The sequence below is a fragment of the Populus alba genome, chromosome 3 (assembly GCF_005239225.2).
Source record: "Populus alba chromosome 3, ASM523922v2, whole genome shotgun sequence".
NCBI lineage: Eukaryota > Viridiplantae > Streptophyta > Magnoliopsida > Malpighiales > Salicaceae > Populus > Populus alba.
In genome coordinates, this window is record NC_133286.1 from 20486108 (window position 1) to 20506556 (window position 20449).

The 20449-nt window shown below is 34.6% G+C and overlaps 5 protein-coding genes across 13 annotated transcripts; 2 read left to right on the top strand and 3 right to left on the bottom strand.

Moving 5' to 3' along the window:
• Positions 1-1249: 1249 nt before the first annotated feature.
• On the bottom strand, positions 1250-2051 carry LOC118054589 (B3 domain-containing protein At2g33720). Its single transcript, XM_035066225.1, has 2 exons — positions 1940-2051; positions 1250-1836 (listed from the first exon to the last, which is right to left on the bottom strand). The coding sequence occupies exons 1-2, from the start codon at positions 2049-2051 to the stop codon at positions 1250-1252; spliced, it is 699 nt and encodes a 232-aa protein (XP_034922116.1).
• A 2729-nt stretch (positions 2052-4780) lies between these two features.
• On the top strand, positions 4781-5200 carry LOC118054591 (egg cell-secreted protein 1.1). The gene has a single exon (XM_035066226.1). The coding sequence runs from the start codon at positions 4781-4783 to the stop codon at positions 5198-5200; it is 420 nt and encodes a 139-aa protein (XP_034922117.1).
• Positions 5201-5824: 624 nt separating this feature from the next.
• Positions 5825-6631, bottom strand: LOC118054592 (B3 domain-containing protein At2g33720). The gene has a single exon (XM_035066227.1). The coding sequence runs from the start codon at positions 6629-6631 to the stop codon at positions 5825-5827; it is 807 nt and encodes a 268-aa protein (XP_034922118.1).
• A 1436-nt stretch (positions 6632-8067) lies between these two features.
• Positions 8068-13287, top strand: LOC118054743 (uncharacterized). Of its 9 annotated transcripts, none has more exons than XM_073408207.1 (9): positions 8095-8306; positions 8982-9059; positions 10271-10343; positions 10432-10525; positions 10733-10774; positions 11645-11710; positions 11847-11966; positions 12074-12131; positions 12340-13287. In XM_073408207.1, exons 2-9 carry the CDS (start codon positions 9024-9026, stop codon positions 12847-12849), a joined length of 999 nt encoding a protein of 332 aa, XP_073264308.1. In that variant the 5' UTR covers positions 8095-8306; positions 8982-9023; the 3' UTR covers positions 12850-13287. The 9 variants fall into 9 exon arrangements, with proteins under 9 accessions (XP_073264312.1, XP_073264308.1, XP_073264309.1 ...); XM_073408206.1 differs by lacking the exon at positions 8982-9059 and adding an exon at positions 9817-9912 and having other exon boundaries at positions 8289-8306; XM_073408211.1 differs by lacking the exons at positions 8095-8306; positions 8982-9059 and adding an exon at positions 8068-8088.
• A 2380-nt stretch (positions 13288-15667) lies between these two features.
• LOC118054745 (cysteine proteinase inhibitor 6) lies at positions 15668-18359 on the bottom strand. Its single transcript, XM_035066441.2, has 4 exons — positions 18099-18359; positions 17793-18012; positions 16449-16594; positions 15668-15964 (listed from the first exon to the last, which is right to left on the bottom strand). Exons 1-4 carry the CDS (start codon positions 18303-18305, stop codon positions 15830-15832), a joined length of 708 nt encoding a protein of 235 aa, XP_034922332.1. The 5' UTR covers positions 18306-18359; the 3' UTR covers positions 15668-15829.
• Positions 18360-20449: the final 2090 nt, after the last annotated feature.

Genomic DNA, 20449 nt, shown 5'->3' on the forward strand with positions numbered 1-20449 from the left:
TCTCTCTCTCTCCTTTTTTCTTTATCTTATCATTCATTGCGAAGAGAAATTAACAACACCTATATATAATCACTCAACATATACACACACACATATTCACATGACCAATCAAACTAATTAATTTTATTTTTAAGCCGAAACGATAATTATATCAAACAAGAAACAACTCTGAATAACGATTCATGAATTTGATTAATAAAATAACTAATTAAACTATATATGAAATCCATTAAACTCAAGGGGTGCCTTTCATTTTTGGTTTAGATATGAAATAATAATTATGCAATGGAATCATCATTCATTGTTTAAATATGAAACAATAATATTCATTTTATAATTTTATATAAAAATCAATTTTCTTTAAATTTTCAATTTAACAATAACATCCGATTAATTAACACCCATTAAAATTAATCATCATTTATTCAATTATAACACACTTAAATTACAAAATCAAATTTAATTTCATCAAATAACAATAAAATTCAATTTTTCTCATATCTCAAATATTAAACCCTAGTATACAAATCATATATTAATACATAATTTTTTCATAGTATAAAGTTATAAAATACTTAAATATATAAGAAAACTACTAAAATAATTCATTAAATTAAATAAAATGTAGATGAATTACAAAAAAAAAATATAGATGGATTATTTACTTTACGTATCGAAACTTCACAAAAAATCCAACGATTAGTGCTCATATTATTGATAAATATAGATCCGGGTTACTAAAAAAAATTCAATAAATTAACCTAAAATATAAATCAATTATATATAAAAAAATAGGTGGATTTATTTATTTTGTGTATTGAAACTTCGCAAAAAATCCAACGATAGATGTAAATGTGGGTTGAGGTGCATGGAGGAGGAGGGAATAAAAATAAGGGGAACAAATGTCGTTATAACATGTTAAAATTTGTCGATGGAAATAATTTGTCAGCAATTCCAGTATTAAATTGTAATGTGTAAAATTATGGACTAAACATAATTCCAGATTAGCCTTGTATCATCGATTGCCTGATGAGCCTTTGAAGCTCTACGATGAGAATATGTTAAACAGAACTGGGAATAATGGATTGGTTGATTGAAATCAAACCAGGCAAAAGAAATCTTTCAAACTAAACTGGATTGATTATAACATAATAATAACAGCAGAAGTTGACTGCAATAAAACAAGCAACCATCTCAGATTCTAAACAACAATCAAACATAACCTAAGAGCAAATACAAGATCTTAGTCTTAGCGGCCAGTAGCAGCAGCTCTACTCAGAACACTGAAGTGAAGTCTTGACTGATCATTGTCCCAGTAGAGTCCGATTTCATCTCCTTCAACCAAATTCCTCCTTTTAACGAAGTGCTTTGTCCAGCCATCGTTGAAAATATAGCTTTTAGAAGTGCTCCATCGTTTGAAGACCAACTGATGCATGCTTCCAGTGTCGATATCCCTAACCCAGACCTTCAAACCATTCCTTTCTTGATTCGGAATTTTAACCTGTTTAGTTTGATCCTCGTTCAAGAAAGGCAGGATATGTTTCTCAACCAAATCTGAAGACACAAGCAGCCTGCATAGATTACCCAGATCACTTGGCTTCATCTTCTTCTTGATCTCGAATGGGTCATGATGATACAGGCTTAGTTCAGTTGATACACCACGAGACCTCTCCTCTAGCAAATCCCCAAGGCTAAAAGACGATCTCATCGTCCTAAGATTAAAAGCCACCCTTCTCTCCAACTCTTCCGCGGATTCTTTGTTTCTTGAATCACTATCAACAGAGTTCTTGAAAACCCAGTTTTCATCACAAAGCTCTGGTTCCTTTGAAACCCTCCCTGGATTTATTGAAGCAAGAACAACGGAACCAATTCCGCTGCTTGTTTTGGCTTCTTGAACCGAAAAGGATGCTCATTGAAAAGTGGCTGTGACCCAGCAAACACTTCTCTCTCGGCTTGTTGACATTCACATTCATTTCTTTTCTTAGGATTATTGGTGTTCCTGGAAGGAAAAACAAGAACTCAAAACACAAAATTGTTGTTGTTTTCTCCATTGTTGCAAAAGCAGATCAAATCAACAACGAGACGCAGATAATTAAGAACCAAAAATTTTCTCACAAACGTTTTACTCCGTGGGCGTGGATTAATAAATATATAGACTGGAGTTTATCAGTGCGGAGTCCGGAAAGTCCGTCAGTATGCGATTCGGAAAAGAAATAAACTTTGTTACCAAGTAATTCAACGATAAGTACTAATTTGGTTTGTAAATATATTGAGCCTTGAGACGGGAAATCAAATCAGTTTTCTCCCGCTCTTTTCCTATCGCCCGTTATGTTGCCGCCCTGCATCTCATATTATCTTCCTCTTGGGATCAGCCCTTCACATTGTTACTGAACCTGTCCTTTTAGATGTTGTTTGGTAATGTGATTGCGAGTAAAATTTACCTGTAACCATATATTTTAATGTTTGGTAAAGGAAAGAAAGCTGATTTTTCTTCCTAGAGCCCACTGATTTTTGACACCCAGCCGCAGGATTGGAGAAGCTGCTTCTCGTGGTTATTTTTAGGAACAGTGGACCATGGCTCCACTGTCGCAATGTTCAGTTTTTTTTTTTTAAATCAGTGAGAAAAGTTCAATTTTTTTTTGAAAAACCAATAAGAAAAGTTTAGTTTTTCCCCTTGAAAAACCAGTGCAGTTAATCGTGAACAATATTCTTTTAAAAAAAAATTGTTTAAGGTGAATTAAATTTACTCGTACTGTAATCTTAATTTTATTCCTGATAATATTTTACCTAATTTTATTGCACGCTCAAAAAATTATGGAAACTATAGCTCTTGTCGAATGACTTTTATACTAAATGAAATTCTAAATTTTTTTAAAAAAATTGGGTTTTACTCAAAAACTAGTATTTAATATTATTTAATAACACTACATAAATTAGAAAGATATTGCATGATAACGTAGCATTTGTAAAAATTTGATCGCAATTCCAATAATAAAGATATCACAATCTTTATTATTTAATAACACTATATAAATAAAAAAAATTCAGTTTTTGTTGTTGCGCGCTTAAGAAACCATGGAAAATATAGTCCTTGTTTTATATATTTCGTATGTAATGACATTGCACATAGTTTAATGGAATAATAAAAAAAATATTTGATATCAATATTATTTATTTTATGATGTAATAACAGTAGTTAAATCTATAATATTTAAATTAAAAATCATTAATATATATATAACCTCAATTTGAAAAGCATTTTTTTAACCAAACACATTAAATTACTTTTTGTTCAACCTCAATTTCAATCACAGTTTTAACCAAACATATATTTTTTCAAATCAACCTCAACTAAAAATATTTTTTATAAAACAATTTTTTTAAAACTACAACCACAACAGCAACCGCAATACCAAACACACCCTATAAATTGTATGAAGAGTTTAACATGTTAAATTAAGGTGATTTAACATGTCAATTCGTAAGGGCAGATCTAAACAATTGTTTTTTAAAAAAATTACTCTTTTAGATTTTTTTTTTTTAATAGTCCAAAACAACATCATTATAACTATGGATATGTGAAGTGTCTTGTTCAGTGGTAGAGCCAGAGTATTTAAAATGAGAAGGTAAATTAATTAACAAATACTATATTATGTAAATATGCGTTAAAAATCAATTCAAAACAAATACACTAACTCGTATAAAAGTAAAATTAATTAAAAAATATTTTTAAAATGAAAAAAATTACATTATAATTATTCTCTTTAAGTTTTCATAATAAAAAAATTCATTTTAGTTACATAATAATTATAAATCTTCTATGTGAAATTCATAATAAAATACTTATTAATTCATCAAAACTCATTTTCTCACACCATTACCATGTAGCATGCTGTAAATAATGCATGAATATGGATCATCATTGATAGTTCAAATTTATTATGATAGATCATTTTTAAAAAACAAAAAAATAATTTTTTTTTAAGAAAAAATCAATCTTTAATTTTATAAATATCAATATTTTACTCATTAATAACAATTAAAATGTTTGCTTATTCATCTTGTGAAAAAAATTAATTCCATACCGTAACCAATTTAATTAAAAAATAATATATCTTTTTAATCAATTCAAAATAACCAAAACAATATCTATTTTTCAAAAATAATTCAAAATAATAATAAAAAAATAAAAATAAAAGGACAATAGCCCCTTAATCTTCTACGTGGCTCCGACACTGCCCCTGCTCTCATCATTCCATGTCAACGATGTAAATGGCTGAGAGAGTTCGACGAAATATTGACGCCAACAGGAGCTAGAAAAAAAAATTAAGAGGGCCAGATTAGGAAAATTATTCTAGGGAGAGAAATTTTTCATTTTTTCTACTGTTTTGCCTAAAACTATAAATATTGTTCAGGGGGCTGGGAAAAGAATTATAGGAAATAAATTAAATGCACCAACAAGATTATGCCCGTCATTATGTGGTATACATTACTAATATTTGCTAATTATGGCCTGTTACAGAAGTTTTAATCTGATTTATTTGCCATAAATTGTAAACTTCTTGGATGATTAATTGATTATTAACCTTGTGGTCTTCCTATTCCCTTCCAAGATCCAAGCACGTTCTCTCAGTTCCTCCCTGCCTTGTGTGTAGCTTTCAAGAAATGTAACGTTCAAATTAACTCAACACCATGCTCTTTATTCCTATATAAATCACGCAGCAATCTCCATTGCCAGATGTCAAATACCACTCTCTCTATAATATCACCTTCAAATTAAATGGCTTTTAATCTTAAGCTCTTTCTTTTCGTTGCTTTTTTGGCATGCAGCAGCTTGGGCTGCCACAAGGCCAAGGCAAGACCGCTGGCTTCAATCTCAAACCTTTCGACTCGCTTAAAACTAGATGAAGAGTCATCAAATTGCTGGGACTCTCTGTTGCAACTACAAGCATGTACTGGGGAGATTGTTCTTTTCTTCCTTAACGGTGAGACTCAACTTGGCCATAGCTGCTGCCAAGCTTTGAGCACCATTGGTGAACACTGCTGGCCTAACATGATTGATACCCTAGGATTCACCACTGAAGAGAGCCAAATTCTTGAAGGCTACTGTGATAAGGCTGCCGATCCCACCACTCCATCACCGTCGGCACCGTCTGCAGTGCCGGTTGAGATTGCTCCAAAGCAAACTGTGGTTCCTTGATTAGAATTTGAGGTTAGCTGCTAGTGGTAATAACAGCGAAAACAACAGCAATAAAGAATAATTACACTCTTTCTCTGTGCTTTAGATTTTATATATATGTTGTGTCGATCAAGTAATTTGCTCTGCTCATGAGAGACGTTGTTTGAGAAAGAGTGGACGTCTCTCTCTCTCTCCTTTTTTCTTTATCTTATCTTTCATTGCGAAGAGAAATTAACAACACCTATATATAATCACTCAACATATACACACACAATTTGTCGTTATAACATGTTAAAATTTGTCGTTATAACATGTTAAAATTTGTCGATGGAAATAATTTGTCAGCAATTCCAGTATTAAATTGTAATGTGTAAAATTATGGACTAAACATAATTCCAGATTAGCCTTGTATCATCGATTGCCTGATGAGCCTTTGAAGCTCTACGATGAGAATATGTTAAACAGAACTGGGAATAATGGATTGGTTGATTGAAATCAAACCAGGCAAAAGAAATCTTTCAAACTAAACTGGATTGATTATAACATAATAATAACAGCAGAAGTTGACTGCAATAAAACAAGCAACCATCTCAGATTCTAAACAACAATCAAACATAACCTAAGAGCAAATACAAGATCTTAGTCTTAGCGGCCAGTAGCAGCAGCTCTACTCAGAACACTGAACTGGAGTCTTGACTGATCATTGTCCCAGTAGAGTCCAATTTCATCTCCTTCAACCAAATTCCTCCTTTTAACGAAGTGCTTTGTCCAGCCATCGTTGAAAATATAGCTTTTAGAAGTGCTCCATCGTTTGAAGACCAATTGATGCATACTTTCAGTGTCAAGATCCCAGACCCGGACCTTCAAACCATTCCTTTCTTGATTCAGAATTTTAACCTGTTTAGTTTGATCCTCGTTCAAGAAAGGCAGGATATGTTTCTCAACCAAATCTGCAGACACAAGCAGCCTGCATAGATTACCCAGATCACTTGGCTTCATCTTCTTCTTGATCTCGAATGGGTCATGATGATACAGGCTTAGTTCAGTTGATACCCCACGAGACCTCTCCTCTAGCAAATCCCCAAGGCTAAAAGACGATCTCATCGTCCTAAGATTAAAAGCCACCCTCCTCTCCAACCCTTCCGCAGTTTCTTTGTTTCTTGAATCACTATCAACAGTGTTCTTGAAAACCCAGTTTTCATCACAAAGCTCTGGTTCCTTTGAAACCCTCCCTGGATTTCTTGAATCAAGAACAATGGAACCAATTCCGCTGCTTGTTTTTGGTTTCTTGAACCAAAAAGGATGCTCATTGAAAAGTGGCTGTGACCCAGCAAACACTTCTCTCTCGGCTTGTTGACATTCACATTCACATTCTTTTCTTTTATTTGGATTCTTAATTTTCTTGAAAATAGAACAAGAATTCGAAACATGAAACAGTTGTTGTCTCTCCATTGCTGTAAGCAATGACAGAACTACAACAAGACACAGATAAACAAAGACCAATTAAGCTTTCCTTCTCGTATGTTTTAGTTTGTGGGTGTGGGTTAGCATTCTTAAATAGGCTGAAATTAATCAGTATAGAGTCCGGATTGTATAGAAAAATCAGTATGCAATTCGGAAATCAAGATCCAAACTTTTCACCAGAAAAGTCAGTATGGAATTCGGAAACAAGATCGAAACGTGCTGAAATGAAACGACCCTTCTTCAAATGAAGTGATTAGGGGTTGCTATGATGTCCAATCAGCAAACACCCCTGCTAGACTCACCAGTAATTAATAAGAGGAGGCGACGGAGTCAAACTCTTGTGAACGTCTCTACAACTAAGCTAGGTCAGGAGTTTTGATTCATCCCTGCCAGTGTGAAGATGTTTTTATATATTCCTATACAATGGCCTGTAACTCTCTGCAATCGAGGGCCATACACCTGTTCTATCAAATTGAATTAATATTTCCTACCTAAATTCCAAGGTAGCTGGCCCCTCTGATTCATGATTCCGAGGAAAAAAAATGTTTTACCAAGATCATCAGGACCGAATATTTGTTCCTATCCTTGCTATAACACATGCATGCATGCATGCAAGCAAGCTGTTTCCATATACTGGAAATCGTCTTGTCATAAACACTGCTCGAGCGCATGTGAGCTTTTTTCATCGATCGAATGTGATATCACCATTAAAATATCACTATAATTTTCATTAATCATCGTTATATTTGTGATATATTATCTTATAATCACTATCTTAACTACGAATAACAATACCATTTATCACAAAAAATATTTATATTGCGGCAGCTAAGAATAATAAAATCTCAATATATTATCAATATTGCGGAACTTCTTGATATATTTTATGAAAAATTATACCTTGTCTATCCTAACTCTTATTTTATTATAGATGATAAATTTAATTTGAATTTAAATTTAGATCAGGAATGCCATGGTGGTAATTTCCATCTTATTGTAAGAAATCTTTATTATTTGGATCTAATTGAACCAACGTAGATTGTGAATAACATTAGAAGGACTTAATTAAACATTGCAAAAATATGAAAGCTTGAATCGCATTCTCTCCACCGCCTTAAACTATGCCTTTTTTACCTTTCAACAATACAAACTGATAAAAAGAAAAGGTCAAAAAGAAAAGTTGTTTACTTTTCCCCTATTTTGAACAGCCCAATCACAATCCGCCATGTAAGAATAAACCCAGCTTATAATAAAGAAATCCATCCTCTTACACACTTGGCCCTTTTCTATTCGTCCGTGTTATACTAAACCCGCAAGCGACGTCACCTTATCATACTTTGACGTCACCTTATCATACTTTTTAATATTTTATTATTTTTATTTTCTTGGGTGTCAAACACGTACGGATGGATAATCCATGGAACTGATACATCTGTTTTTATAAGGTTTTGGATCTAAACAAAGATCGATGCTTCTTATCCTTGTTGTTGTTTGTAAGATTATTACAGTTCAATCATGAGGAAATGATTTTGCTTTGAATTAAAAACAAATAATTTCTACTCTCTCTTTCTTTCTGTTTTTTTTTTTTTTTTTTTTTGTGATTATTTAATGCTTCAAATCTGACCAAACCATGAGGAAGAAGCTTGATACTCGTTTTCCAGCTGTAAGCTCTCACCTTTGCTCTTTGCTCTTATTGTGATCCGGGTTTTGCTTTGTTTGGTTTGCAGTTGAGAAAACGAAAGGAAAGTTTGAAACTTTTTAATTGATTTATTGATTGTTCTGTTCATGTTAATTTCACTATTGGCTGCAAGGAACTCTTTTTTCTCTTCTTTGCGGTTTTCTGTGATCTGGGGCTTGTTTGGTTTGCTTAGTAGTTGAGAAAAAGAAGGGAAAGTTCGAAGCTTTTTGGATGATATATTGATTGGTTAGATGTTCTGTTGATGATAATTTGACAATTTTCGTTTTTTTTTAATTATTTTTTATTATTGTTGTTGTATCTAGTTTAGAGGTGGAATTAGCTTAAAGATAGAACGTTTATGAGGATTTATGGTTTGGTTCTGGTTTTTTTCTTGATTTGGGATTGTTTCACTGAAAGTATTGTGATTTTTTAGGTGAAATTGGCAGGTTGGTGTTTTCAATTTTTTTGAAGAAGTGGTGTTTTTATGATTAATGGGTATAATTAGTTGGTAATTGTGTCAATTATAGAGCTATTGTGGTGATAATCACGGAATGTGTTCTCTTCTGGATTGTGGCCTGTGGGGCTTTTTATTTTTTTGAATTATAGGTTCCTTCTTTTGGTTTTGGTTCTTGTTAATATTTTCTTTTGTTTGTGGCATAGGCATCTCATGTGGGTTTGTGAAGTTGTGTTTCAAATTAGTTGATGGGAATCTTATTGTTGATGGGCTCGAGGGATGAGGTTATTTTTCTTCTAGATTTTGCTGTTGACTGTGGTTGTCAATTACTGTTCAAAATGGTCATTCATATACCTGTACTTTGGACCTTAGGGTAATTTAAGATCAGTGTTTTATTTAGATCAGGTCTAGCATTAGCTTTGCTTCTATAATTAGGACCATTCTAATTTTCTACATGTTCCTCTTGTTTTGCCTGCAAATGACCAGCATTACACTGTTATTGATGGTATGGTACGGAATTGGGGATTTTGGATCTGATCTAAATGTGTTTTGAGTTGCTTGTTTTCAAGTTATAATGCATTATTTTAGCATGGGGTTCCACTGTAGTTTATGCTTTTTTGGCCTTGCCTTTGCATACTCTCACTATAGCAGCCACTTCTTTCCTAGAAGACAAACACTCACCCAGCAACTGTGTGCGCTTCTGATGAAGGAAAATTTACTCATACCTCTAAACTGTTCTCATTCCCAGATATCCCTTTCCCTTTGCTCCTGGCAATTTCAGACACCTTTGCATCATTGTGTAACACATCTTAATAAATTATATACTTGGTTAGTCCGCACTAGTCACTCCCATTAAGGATCGTAACATGGCCATCAAATTAGAGACATGACAGAACTTTTCACTCGGGGTGCTATTGATTACTCTGTAATGATTAAAGTATATAATTCCCCCCCTCAACAACATTACTTCAGAAGCATAATGCGTTGTTACAAAATCAAGAATGCCTGTTTGATCTGGTTTCAATTTACTGAGCCTGGCAGTTTGAAGAATTTGGTGGAAGCTGTGGCATCAGCCTTGTGATATTGAGGCATATATAGATGAAGTTGCCTTTGTTGTTGGAGTGTTTAGATGGTGAGGTTAGTTATTTTGTGGGATGGCATGTAGAAGGTTATCAAACTTCAGTTTCACATTTCACACCAATGACTAGTCACCAACTCCAACAGAATAGATAGTTTCTAGAAATTTGAAGGTGTGATCCAGCCATTCAGAAAATAAAAAAAGCTATTTGCAACTTGTGCAGTTTTTTTTTAGGCTTGCTTTGATCGTTTTTTACTTCAATTTGAGAGCCATATAACATCTTAAAACTGAGTGTGCCATTGTTGATGTTTCTGTTCTTCGAAAATTGACAGAAAATTCTATTTAAATTTTAAATTATTGCATTGGAAAAAGCTTTTGTCTTGTACTGTTGTATGATGGACAATTTTAATTTGGCAGGCTCGCATAAAGAAAATTATGCAAGCTGATGAGGATGTTGGGAAGATAGCACTGGCCGTGCCTGTTTTAGTCTGTAAGTACCTGTAACTATTTATGCTTTAGCTCTCAGTCTTTCTACAAAAATGCTTGCCTGCTTATGCTGTTCTTGGATATAAATGCAGCCAAAGCATTGGAATTGTTTCTGCAAGACCTCTGTGACCGTACTCATGAGATCACCCTTCAGCGAGGAGCAAAGACTATGAGTGCTTTGCATTTGTAAGTCTGGAATTGCTGTTATTCATCTAAGAGTCTCTCTTGTATGAGCTAATGGATGGGCATGTGCAAACTAATATGCACACCATGCTGGTTTTCTTTATTAGCACACAGGCACTGTCCATTTATTTTCATAAAGGTTTTGAGTTAAATAGCAAATTGTAGTTCTGCTGTGATTCTTTCTTTTGTCTTTTTTGTCCCTGTAAAAAGGATGGGAGAAGAAAGCAAAAGGACAACTAGCAGAATTTTAAGGTAGCATCTCGGATAAATGTACATACTCCTGTACCTTTAGGACTGTGAGATGGCATTTTTGCGGTGGTTTAATGAGCTTAGCTTGGTGACAAGACTGTGTTCCAGGCCCACCATTGAATTTTAACATTTTTTTTTAGTCTGAGAATAAACCACCCAGTTGTTTGAAACCATTCTGGGTTGAGCAGTTCATAGTTCAATCACCAGGTTATCAGTACATTTCCTTTTTTCTCTGTACATGCGGATTTTCAGGAGCTCCATCCTCTTTCAGTTCATGATGTTGGTTTGGTCTTACATTCAAGTGAATACATTCTGCCATATCTCAGGCTTTGTACATGGGCTCTTGTTTTAAACTTTTAAATGAAATTGATAGAAATTAGAATTAAAATGAAAAACATGTCTTTTTCTTTTTGTATTTAGATTCTCTTTACTCAGTGCAGATTGTTCCTACATGAGCCATGATAGGCTCTTATCTGGCTAAACCCAGCTTTACAAATTATTTTACTCATATTCTGCCTGAATCTGGTGCAAATAGATAAATTTTATTGGTTTGTGTTATTTAAATAGACATTTCTTGAAACTCTGAAAGTGAAAATAAAATCATCTGACTTGCATCTACAATGGGCTTAGGAGATACTGGGTCCTCCTAAAATGCTCTAATCAGAATAACTGTCTTTGATTTGTTTGCCCTACTCAGGTTGGTGCAAGTCAAGCACCTCTATATACATTTTCTTTGCATGCTTGTGTGTAGGTAGTTAGGAGTTTCTACCATCACCAGAATACCCCTTTCGAAACCTTCATTGTGGAGACCAAACATGATTGAGTTTAATAGTCCTCGGTTTGCTCTTATCTACATATGCTTTGTTGATCAAGATGTGTGAAGCTGGTTGCATTTTGTTCTCCTCTCCTCTCACTCTCCAACTGTAGCTCACCTAAGAAGTGTGAGTGTTTTTGTGTGTGTTGTGGTGGGGGCGTCATGTCCCTTTTGTAATTAATCTTTTTATGTTTCCTTTAAACCCCTTTCTTTCCTTCTATTTTGCATATGATCTAATTGAATCCCTTGCCTAAACTGCAGAAAACATTGTGTACAGAGCTATAACGTATTTGATTTTCTGAGAGAAATTGTCAGCAGGGTTCCTGACTACAGTCATGGTCATTCCGATTCCACAGGGGATCATAGACCTCTTCAAAAGAGGTGATTGGAGAGATCATGTTATTGTTTTGTTTCCTTTTTATGCATTTTCTTTATGCGGATCTTGGATTAACAAATTAGGTTTACTCGGTTGCATGTAATTCTTCCAGAAAGCCCACTGGAGATGAATGCAATGACAGTGACGAGGAGTTGAAGAGAAGCAGGATGGTAGGATACCACTTAAAATATTTCTCATATAAACCTTTTCCTGCGCTGTTTTCAATCATTAATTGGTTTGGTTTTTGGTGGTTCCTTCTTTTTAAGTTTATTGCAAGGGTAGTTACATTGGAAGATGTTATGTTCAGCAGTTTCAAGTTTGTCACATGATTTTTATTTGAGAGGTATTTTAAAGAGCTTTTAACCTTGTTCCCTTCAGCATGAGATGGGCCATGCAGGCAGCAGTGGCAGAGGAAGAGGTCGAGGACGAGGGAGAGGTCGTGGAAGAGGTGCTCGAAATATAGAAAGAGAGTCTTCTAGTCGTGACCTTGAACCAGAATCCTGCACAACTGTTCAGCAGAGCATTAAAAATAACACCAATCCTGGAGTAGTGATGGGCAATGGCTCAGAGTCTAAGGAATCAGTGAAGGAAAATAACAGAGTCAGTGATGCTACCAATCAACCAGAACGAAACTTTGATCTGAATGCAGAGGTTAATGATAGCGAGGATGCAAAGGCTGCAGCAGCAGCAGCCGCTACCGCTGCTGCCACCACAACCACCACCTCAGCCCCCAGCTCATCAGTAGAGCCCGCTGCTGAAACTAACCATGAAGAATATCCAGGTTGGTCACTTTCTGAAATGGACAAGATGGTTATTGACCCTCTTCAGCTTGCGCAGCTCAGCAAAAGATTAGATGAGGAGGAGGAAGATTACGACGAAGAAGGCTGATCTTACTATCAGCTGGCTCTTAGAAAAGATTAGTGGTTGGGACCCAATTAGTAGGCATGTAGACAAGGAGAGAAAAGAAACAGCAGGGCTTTAACCACATAGATGCCCTAGGTGGAAAACGGAGATATGCGCTATCCATTCTCCCTAGGAAAAGGCTGGTTCTGAATTTCTACTTTTATTCTGTGTCATCATCTTTATGCATCCTCTGTGATGCCATTCTCTAACAACTTCCTATAGTGGTAGATTTTCTGAAAATGTGAGATAGTCTGTGTAACTAAACTATCCGATGCAGGAAGGATGGGGTAGCCCTAGTAGAAGCTGTAGTTTGAGAATGTTGTATGTGAACTCTCTGTTTTAGTTTAGCCATATTCCAGTAGGATGTATAGCTGTTGTCGGTCTGATACTTTTCACGTTACTTTTAATAGCCGTTTCACTATATTTCAAGTAAATCCCACACTGCTAAGAACGTGTTAACCCGAAAATCTAGAAGGCTTGTGCCGTGAGGGATGCTTCTCCGAGCCAGGTCACGGTGGATTGTGACCCAAGCTGGGGCGTTAAGGTGATGGAACATGGCCGTTCAACCAGGTGCTGCACTGGCTTCACAGGGTCGGTCTGCTCTGTTGGATCCTGGTACAGGGGCACCGTCCTGACTTCACAGAGCGGGCTTCTGTTTGCTGAAAGACAATCGCAATGAGGGCTTGTACCCAGATTGATAGAGCCAGCCGGCACAACCCCATGATGTTTCAACGATTCAATCTGACTTTTTTATCAGATTAGATAGTTTTTTTTTTTTTCATGCTGGTCCAGGTTCCTGGTTAGTGGGTCATGTCTATTATATTTGTGTATATATATTAAATACAGAAATTATAAATATTATGTATACATGCATATATTATTACGTGTGTGTGTGTCTGATTGCTATATAGAAAAAAATTTCATTTAAATCGGTGTAATGTTGAGATACATCAAGTCTGGATTAAATTATCACTCCTAGATTTAAACTTATTATTTATAACAAAAAAAAAAAAAGGATTGTTCACTTTTCCTGGGGGGTAATTGAGACATTAGCAGATGGCCATTACAAAAAAGTTAATTGAGATTCTAGGACTGGACCTTGAAATGAAATAATCCGAGCAACAAAGCCCAGTGTTCGGGCCCACCTCAGGAGACAAAGCCCACACATCATTGGATAGAGAGTTGTCTCTAGCACATACTATCTAGTGGCAGGAAAATTATATCCCAGCGGAGCCCAAATGGAATTTAACCCAATCAGGTGGTGGGAAAAATTTATACTCGTCAACTAACTGTTAAAAATAAAATAAAATAACACATAATTAAAATGATGACATCACTTACAATATAAAAAAAATCTTAATGAAACAAGTCCCATAACCCCAGGATCAAAGGTTTCTCCAAGAGGACATCAGGTACCAGGGGCGGAAGGGAGGGGGCAAGCAGGGCCCGGGCCCCCCCTAAAATATTCCGCCCCTGTATAATATATATATACCGCCCCTGGAAAAATGGAATGATGGACACTACTTGACTTGAATTTCTATTCCAAGTCTCGTGTTAACAGTTATTGCAGGCAAGAGTAATAGAGAGAAGGGAAAGAGACGTATAGAGAATATATATATATATATATATATATATATATATATATATGGTAATTAAGTGTGCATAAGGTTTTTTATTCTACAAAAGTTTTCTTACTATAATTAAGTGTGATTTTTCAATTTGATTATTTTAAAAATTAATTTATGCACCCTGATATAAATCCTGTAAATATAAATTCATTACTTTGCATAATAAATTTTACAACCGGTCAAAAACAAAAATATAAATATAAATTATAAGTAAAATTTTTCAACGAAAAAATTGAAATAGAGCCATCAATTAATTTATTTTTCATTAAACAAAATAAGATAACTTAAATTTAAAATCTATTTTTATTTTATTTTGAGATGTTTGTTAATAATTTGATGAGGTTTTTTTTTATATAATTCTACATTTTTGCTTTATTTTTTTTCTTAGATCTGCTAATTTTACCAATTATTTTTTGAATTCTTGTTATAATGTTTTTTTTTAATTAATTAAATATATTTCATTGGTTTGTTTTGATTATACTTTGATTTTTTATATGTTTTGTTTTTAGCAGAATCACCAAAATTATCAATTTTTTCTCACGATATATGTTTTGATTTTAGGTTGAACCATGAACAAAATAAGAAGAATTTGATTTTTTTTTTAAAAAAAAAAATATTGTTAACGCGCAACCTAGGGAACCAACTCCAATGTGTAATGTTAAAGTTATGATTGAACAGCTCTAATGCGCCTCAGTTTACAAAGAACCTGCGTTGATTAGTGAGAATAATTTTTTTATTATTTTTTGCTTTATTTCAAAATTTATCAAACATAAATAATGCTTCGTTTTAGCTAATATTTCTTATTAGCTAATATTTCTTATATACTTTGTATGTTTATATTTGATAGATATAAAGACTAATATTAAAATGATGAATATATTATGAAGATGAAATTAACAGCTTCATCCCTGTCAGGTACCTCCGCTGCTATCATAATAAAAAGATAATATATATATTTTTTATTTTTTACTAATGTAAAAATACTAGTCAACCGAACTTTTATTTTAAGAAAAAAAATAAAAATTTCAAGCAGGGACCGTGAGCACGATCCTCGTAATCCGGGGATTTGTCTACTACTCTGGATATTCAAGAACTCGATGGTTCAAGGACTGGGTCAGCCCCATTCGAGCAATGACATGCGCCATATAGATCTGAATTTTTATATATTTTCTACATGTCCAAAGACGAGGTTTTTAAACATGTTCTTCTCATAACACTGATTAGCATCAGCATTCAGTGCTTTCGGCCATTCACAACACAACAACGATTACACTGTAAACTAACAGATATTTCTAGTTTTATTGCCACTTTAGCACGTCAAACAGGAAGTTGTGAAGTCAGGCATGTGGCTCCATCTGATTGAGATGGTAGCTGCCCTCATTGTTCTTGTGCACCAATACCTTGAATTTCTCCTCAGTGCTTCCCCTCTTCACCTTGAGAAGCATATCAAATTTTGCAGAATCATCTACCACCTGTGAATTAGTTAAAAATATTCATCAATGATTGTTTATGCTCTTGCTTTTGTTGAATATGACTCTCCTAAAACATGAATTTCCAAAGATGGAAAACCCATGGCCACGGATCTATCATATGTATCTTTGCTCTTCAGAAAATAAGACATGGTAAACCAATGACCACAAGACGACAACCATGATCTAGAAAACTAATGGACATGCATGCACCCGCATATTTATTCTAAGATTAAACATAACTTAGATCAACAGTACACTTATAAAGCCACTGATTGGTGTAGCCACCCCCACTCTAATCAGCGATTGACTGGTAGTTGTTAGATTGAGTATAATCTCTCATTGTCTTAAGGAAATTCGGAACATGTTTTTTAAAGCTCTCTCATTCTACATGTTAATATCTATGGAGTTGAATGAATGTTTTGCATTCAAACTAACAAGGCGCGAACAGGAAAGATAAAATTGAGAGAGAAGAAAAAGAACTGACCTCAGCATTTGCATGAACGACCTCTTGAAGTTCATAAGGGAACAGAGAGTTGGACCTCTGCTGGATGGACTTCAAAGCATGAACTGCTGCATCTTGGACTGAAGGATCATGCACTGGCACTGCTCGCCATCCAGGAGCGTGACCATCTGTTTTACAAATCCCATGATCAGTATGATAGTAATGGTCCAAATGCAGAACTTTAAAGCTTAGTGCTCCAATCCAATGTCATATGAGATTAGAACAACACAGTAGTGGGACACAAGTTTGCGAATTGTTCTGTGTAATGTAAACCATTTGCCTACATTGTAAGGAGATAGCATCAGAACATGATCATAACAATAGACTATCAAAGCATCAAGACTGCCACTAATAAGACTCCTCTTCCACTAATTCCATCACCCTATTTAGACACGATTTCAACCATGAAATTGAAATTTAGATGCACTTCAAATTCCGAGAACAAGTACCAAGAACCAATCACTCAGCATGTAAAGCAGAGAAATGGAACATGAAGCACTCGATATTATTTTTTGATGAATAACGCTTCATTTTTTTCATGAGAAATACCCTGTTTTCTTCATCCCAGATTAACAAACTTCCCATTTGCAGAAGAATTCTAAAGCTTTGTGTTTAAATCCAATGTGCCATATGGAATCACCAGGGTTATTGAAACATTTGGAAGTTTGCAACGAATTGCACCCTCTTGATAATGCAAACATTTGTCCAATAATGCAAACCACTTGCCCCGCCATCATAAAATGAAATCACCTCACAATATGTTCGCATCCATAAACTAAAAGACCCACCACACTGTCACTAGTAAGATTCTTTCTCCACAAAATTGCACCCTCTTGATAGGTTTGGACCTAAATTCAACCATGATTTTAAAATTTAGATTCAATTCAAATTCCTATAACAGGTACCACCAAGCACCAACCACTCTGCATATAAAACCAAAAATGAAACATAAAGCCCTCATTATTCTTCTCTAAACCACATTCACTCACTCTTCTAGTAATTCTCCATGAGAAATGTAAGAACCCCGCTACCTTATTCAACTACAAAACAACTTAATCAATGCTAGTAAATTACAAAGCTTGTAAATTACACAACCATTGCCTAGGCTCTAAAACATGACAGCAACACAAACAATGAGCTTCCCAGATTAAAATCCAAAAAGGATTATTGAAATAACATGCAATACAACCTTTCAAACACGTAAAATTAACACACACGATGATAAATCAACAAAATTTTGATAGCCCAGACAGATTATTAAAAGCCAAAACACACTTGGATTGATTTCAACGTTGTTCTACTAACTGGGAGATTATGGTAATCAACCTCTCTTGACACCGAGATCAGAGGAGGTAAACACAGGAACATCACTGGCATCCTTGAACTCGTGCAACTCCTTGAAGTTAAGCCACGGCTTAACCCAGACTTTGGCTTCATAAAGCTTCTTCTTCCCCGCTTCAATCGCTTCAATCGTAAGATGATGCATTGTCCCCGCAACCACTTGCTCTTTCGCCTTCACTACCCTCGCAAACTCCAATATCGCATTCTTCACCAAAAAAAAAAAGACTCCCATCATTTTCAAATCTTAAAAAAAAAACCCAACAAATTTAATGTCATGCCCATAGTTTTTACCTCTTTCTTGTTGTGTTCATCGACAGCGAAGCGAGCGAGGCTATCGATCTCGGCGCTATTTTGGGAGCTTTGTGAGTCGTGAACGCCGCCGAGAGTAGCCATTTTCTCCTGACAGAATCCTCCAGATGCAGAAATTAGAGGGGTGATTGTAACGGTAAGGACGACAGCTAGTGTGAGCAGTGGGGAGATGAAGGAAGGGGAGGTCATGGGCTTCGTATTTATAGATTTGTGGGGACTTCTTGTCTTGTTGTTGGATTTTTACCCTTTCCTAAGGTTTTAAAGTGATCTTCTTGGCTTGGTTCCTATGATATGGGGGAGGGAGATTTCGACGCGTGTCTTTACGCGGTCATCCTTGAGATGCGTGGCGCTCGTATATATCTTTTGCTTAGTGAGTAAGTTACTCAACTGACCGGTGGGTCCATTTAATAAAATATTATTCAAAGAACAATTATTGATCGGCTCTGACCCTACGCCCTGCCGACTCATCCCTGTTTTGGGTTGGTTGCTAAAGAAAAGCTAGTTTCAAAATTAACTAGATTAATCCACAACCTGTTATATTAATTTTAAAAAATTAAAAATTATCTAGGTGGATTTTTTAAAAATTATCTAGGTGGTGGTCTAGTGGTAAGAGCTTGAGACTAAGAAGTTTGCTCCCTCTGTGATCTCAAGTTCGAGCTCTAGGTTACTCATATGATGGCCACTAGAGACTTACATGGTCGTTAACTTCAGGACCAGTGAGATTAGTCGAGGTGTACGCAAGCTGATCCCGACACCCACATTAAACTAAAAATAAAAAAATAAAAAAATAAAAAATATATATTCAAACTAATCTGGTCTAAACTTTTAACATATAACTTAAATCTTGAGCAACATCATGAACCAATGAGGATTTAATTATTATGTTCAAAAGGAATGCAAAATAGCCAGATTTTTTTTTTAAGTTGATTATAAATTAGTTTTTATTTTACTTTAAAAGGTGAATTGATTAATCATTTTATTATGAGAAATAAGTTAATATTCTGTTGACCGAAGTTTATCATTAATTGACTAGGGCAGCAATTAGTTTCATGGTTGATGCCTAAAATGTTTTTTTAGAGTGTAAATCAAATCTATGTTTGAATTTTTTTTTTTAATATAAATGTCTAGACCAATTTGGTCACACTTCGATTAATTTTAAGAATTATAAAGTTAAAAATCATATAAACCTCTAATAGTTATCATATTAATAATTAAAAGATTTGAATAAGATTACATGAAAAAATACATGTTTGAAATTTAATTGAGATACTGATATGGCCTGTGAGTTTTTTTCTTTTGAATTGATAGATTAATACTCAAGTTAGATTGATAATGAGTTTTTTTAAAAAAAAATTAAATATTTATCCCTCTATTTAAAGGTGTTTTGGAAGCATCCGCAATATAATAAATAGCTATATAAACAAATAAATAGAATAAGTAAAATTAAAATATAAAAAGATTTGTACCACGTCGTGGAAAATCTTGTACCCTTGTTGTGTAATGGGGCCTAAAATCATGTTTCTCTCCTTCAAAATAAACAATGCCTTCTCCCTTCACTCCACTTTCCTCAACTTTCTCTATCTAAAACATCTTTCTTTAGTTTGAACTTTGAACAATTACATTATAATTACAAATCACAACTGCAGAAGAAAATAAAGGAGCTCATTCTTTTACTATACAAAACAAAAAACCGTCCATCCTCTTTTATTTTCACTTTGGTTTGAATAGTTGCATTGCCTACTTTCTTTTTTTTCGCTAAAGAACCATTGATTTGACACACAGTTTAGCATGGACCAAAATCTAGTTTTCATCTAAAATTCCTGAAGCCCTTCCACTTCTGCACCTAGCGAGCGTCAACATCATAGTCGACCTCAGAATTTCACGAACCGAGAGTCTTAGCTTTATTATATTAGAGGGAACGTCTTGTCTTGCAAGTTTTAAAAGGTATCTCATTTGATTGCTTGGAATGAAAAAGTAGGTTTCTAAAGGTAGGGAGGCCTTTTATTGGAATGATAGATACTAAAAGGCTCATATGGTCAGGTTTTGTTAGGCGTACCCGGCCTTAATGGACAGAATTTTTTCGGGGATGTATAAATAATATCATTTATTTTTAAAAAAATATTTTTAACATATTTTTAACATAGCACATTAAAATAATATAAAAAATAAAAAAATAATTTTAAATTTTTTTCAAAAACTCTTTTAAAACATAAAAATAAATAAAAGGATCACTCCGTCAAGTAGTATTTATAACTGTGCCCTTTTCCGATTGTTTATGTTGTGGCTGAGGGAGGAGTGCAATGGACTGGCAATGGGACAAATGACAGGCCTTG

Excerpts from the sequence above, each read along its gene's own strand:
- LOC118054745 (XM_035066441.2), bottom strand. The coding sequence starts at position 18,305 with ATGACCTCCCCTTCCTTCATCTCCCCACTGCTCACACTAGCTGTCGTC. Across the intron at positions 16,595-17,792 it reads TGATCTCGGTGTCAAGAGAG|ATGGTCACGCTCCTGGATGG; the intron begins GTTGATTACCAT and ends TTTGTAAAACAG. Across the intron at positions 15,965-16,448 it reads TCGTTCATGCAAATGCTGAG|GTGGTAGATGATTCTGCAAA; the intron begins GTCAGTTCTTTT and ends ACTAATTCACAG.
- LOC118054743 (XM_073408206.1), top strand. The coding sequence starts at position 9,874 with ATGAAGTTGCCTTTGTTGTTGGAGTGTTTAGATGGTGAG. Across the intron at positions 10,344-10,431 it reads GGCCGTGCCTGTTTTAGTCT|CCAAAGCATTGGAATTGTTT; the intron begins GTAAGTACCTGT and ends ATATAAATGCAG. Across the intron at positions 12,132-12,339 it reads AGTTGAAGAGAAGCAGGATG|CATGAGATGGGCCATGCAGG; the intron begins GTAGGATACCAC and ends TGTTCCCTTCAG.
- LOC118054592 (XM_035066227.1), bottom strand. The coding sequence starts at position 6,631 with ATGGAGAGACAACAACTGTTTCATGTTTCGAATTCTTGTTCTATTTTC.
- LOC118054589 (XM_035066225.1), bottom strand. The coding sequence starts at position 2,051 with ATGGAGAAAACAACAACAATTTTGTGTTTTGAGTTCTTGTTTTTCCTT. Across the intron at positions 1,837-1,939 it reads CAACAAGCCGAGAGAGAAGT|GGAGGGTTTCAAAGGAACCA; the intron begins GTTTGCTGGGTC and ends CAATAAATCCAG.
- LOC118054591 (XM_035066226.1), top strand. The coding sequence starts at position 4,781 with ATGGCTTTTAATCTTAAGCTCTTTCTTTTCGTTGCTTTTTTGGCATGC.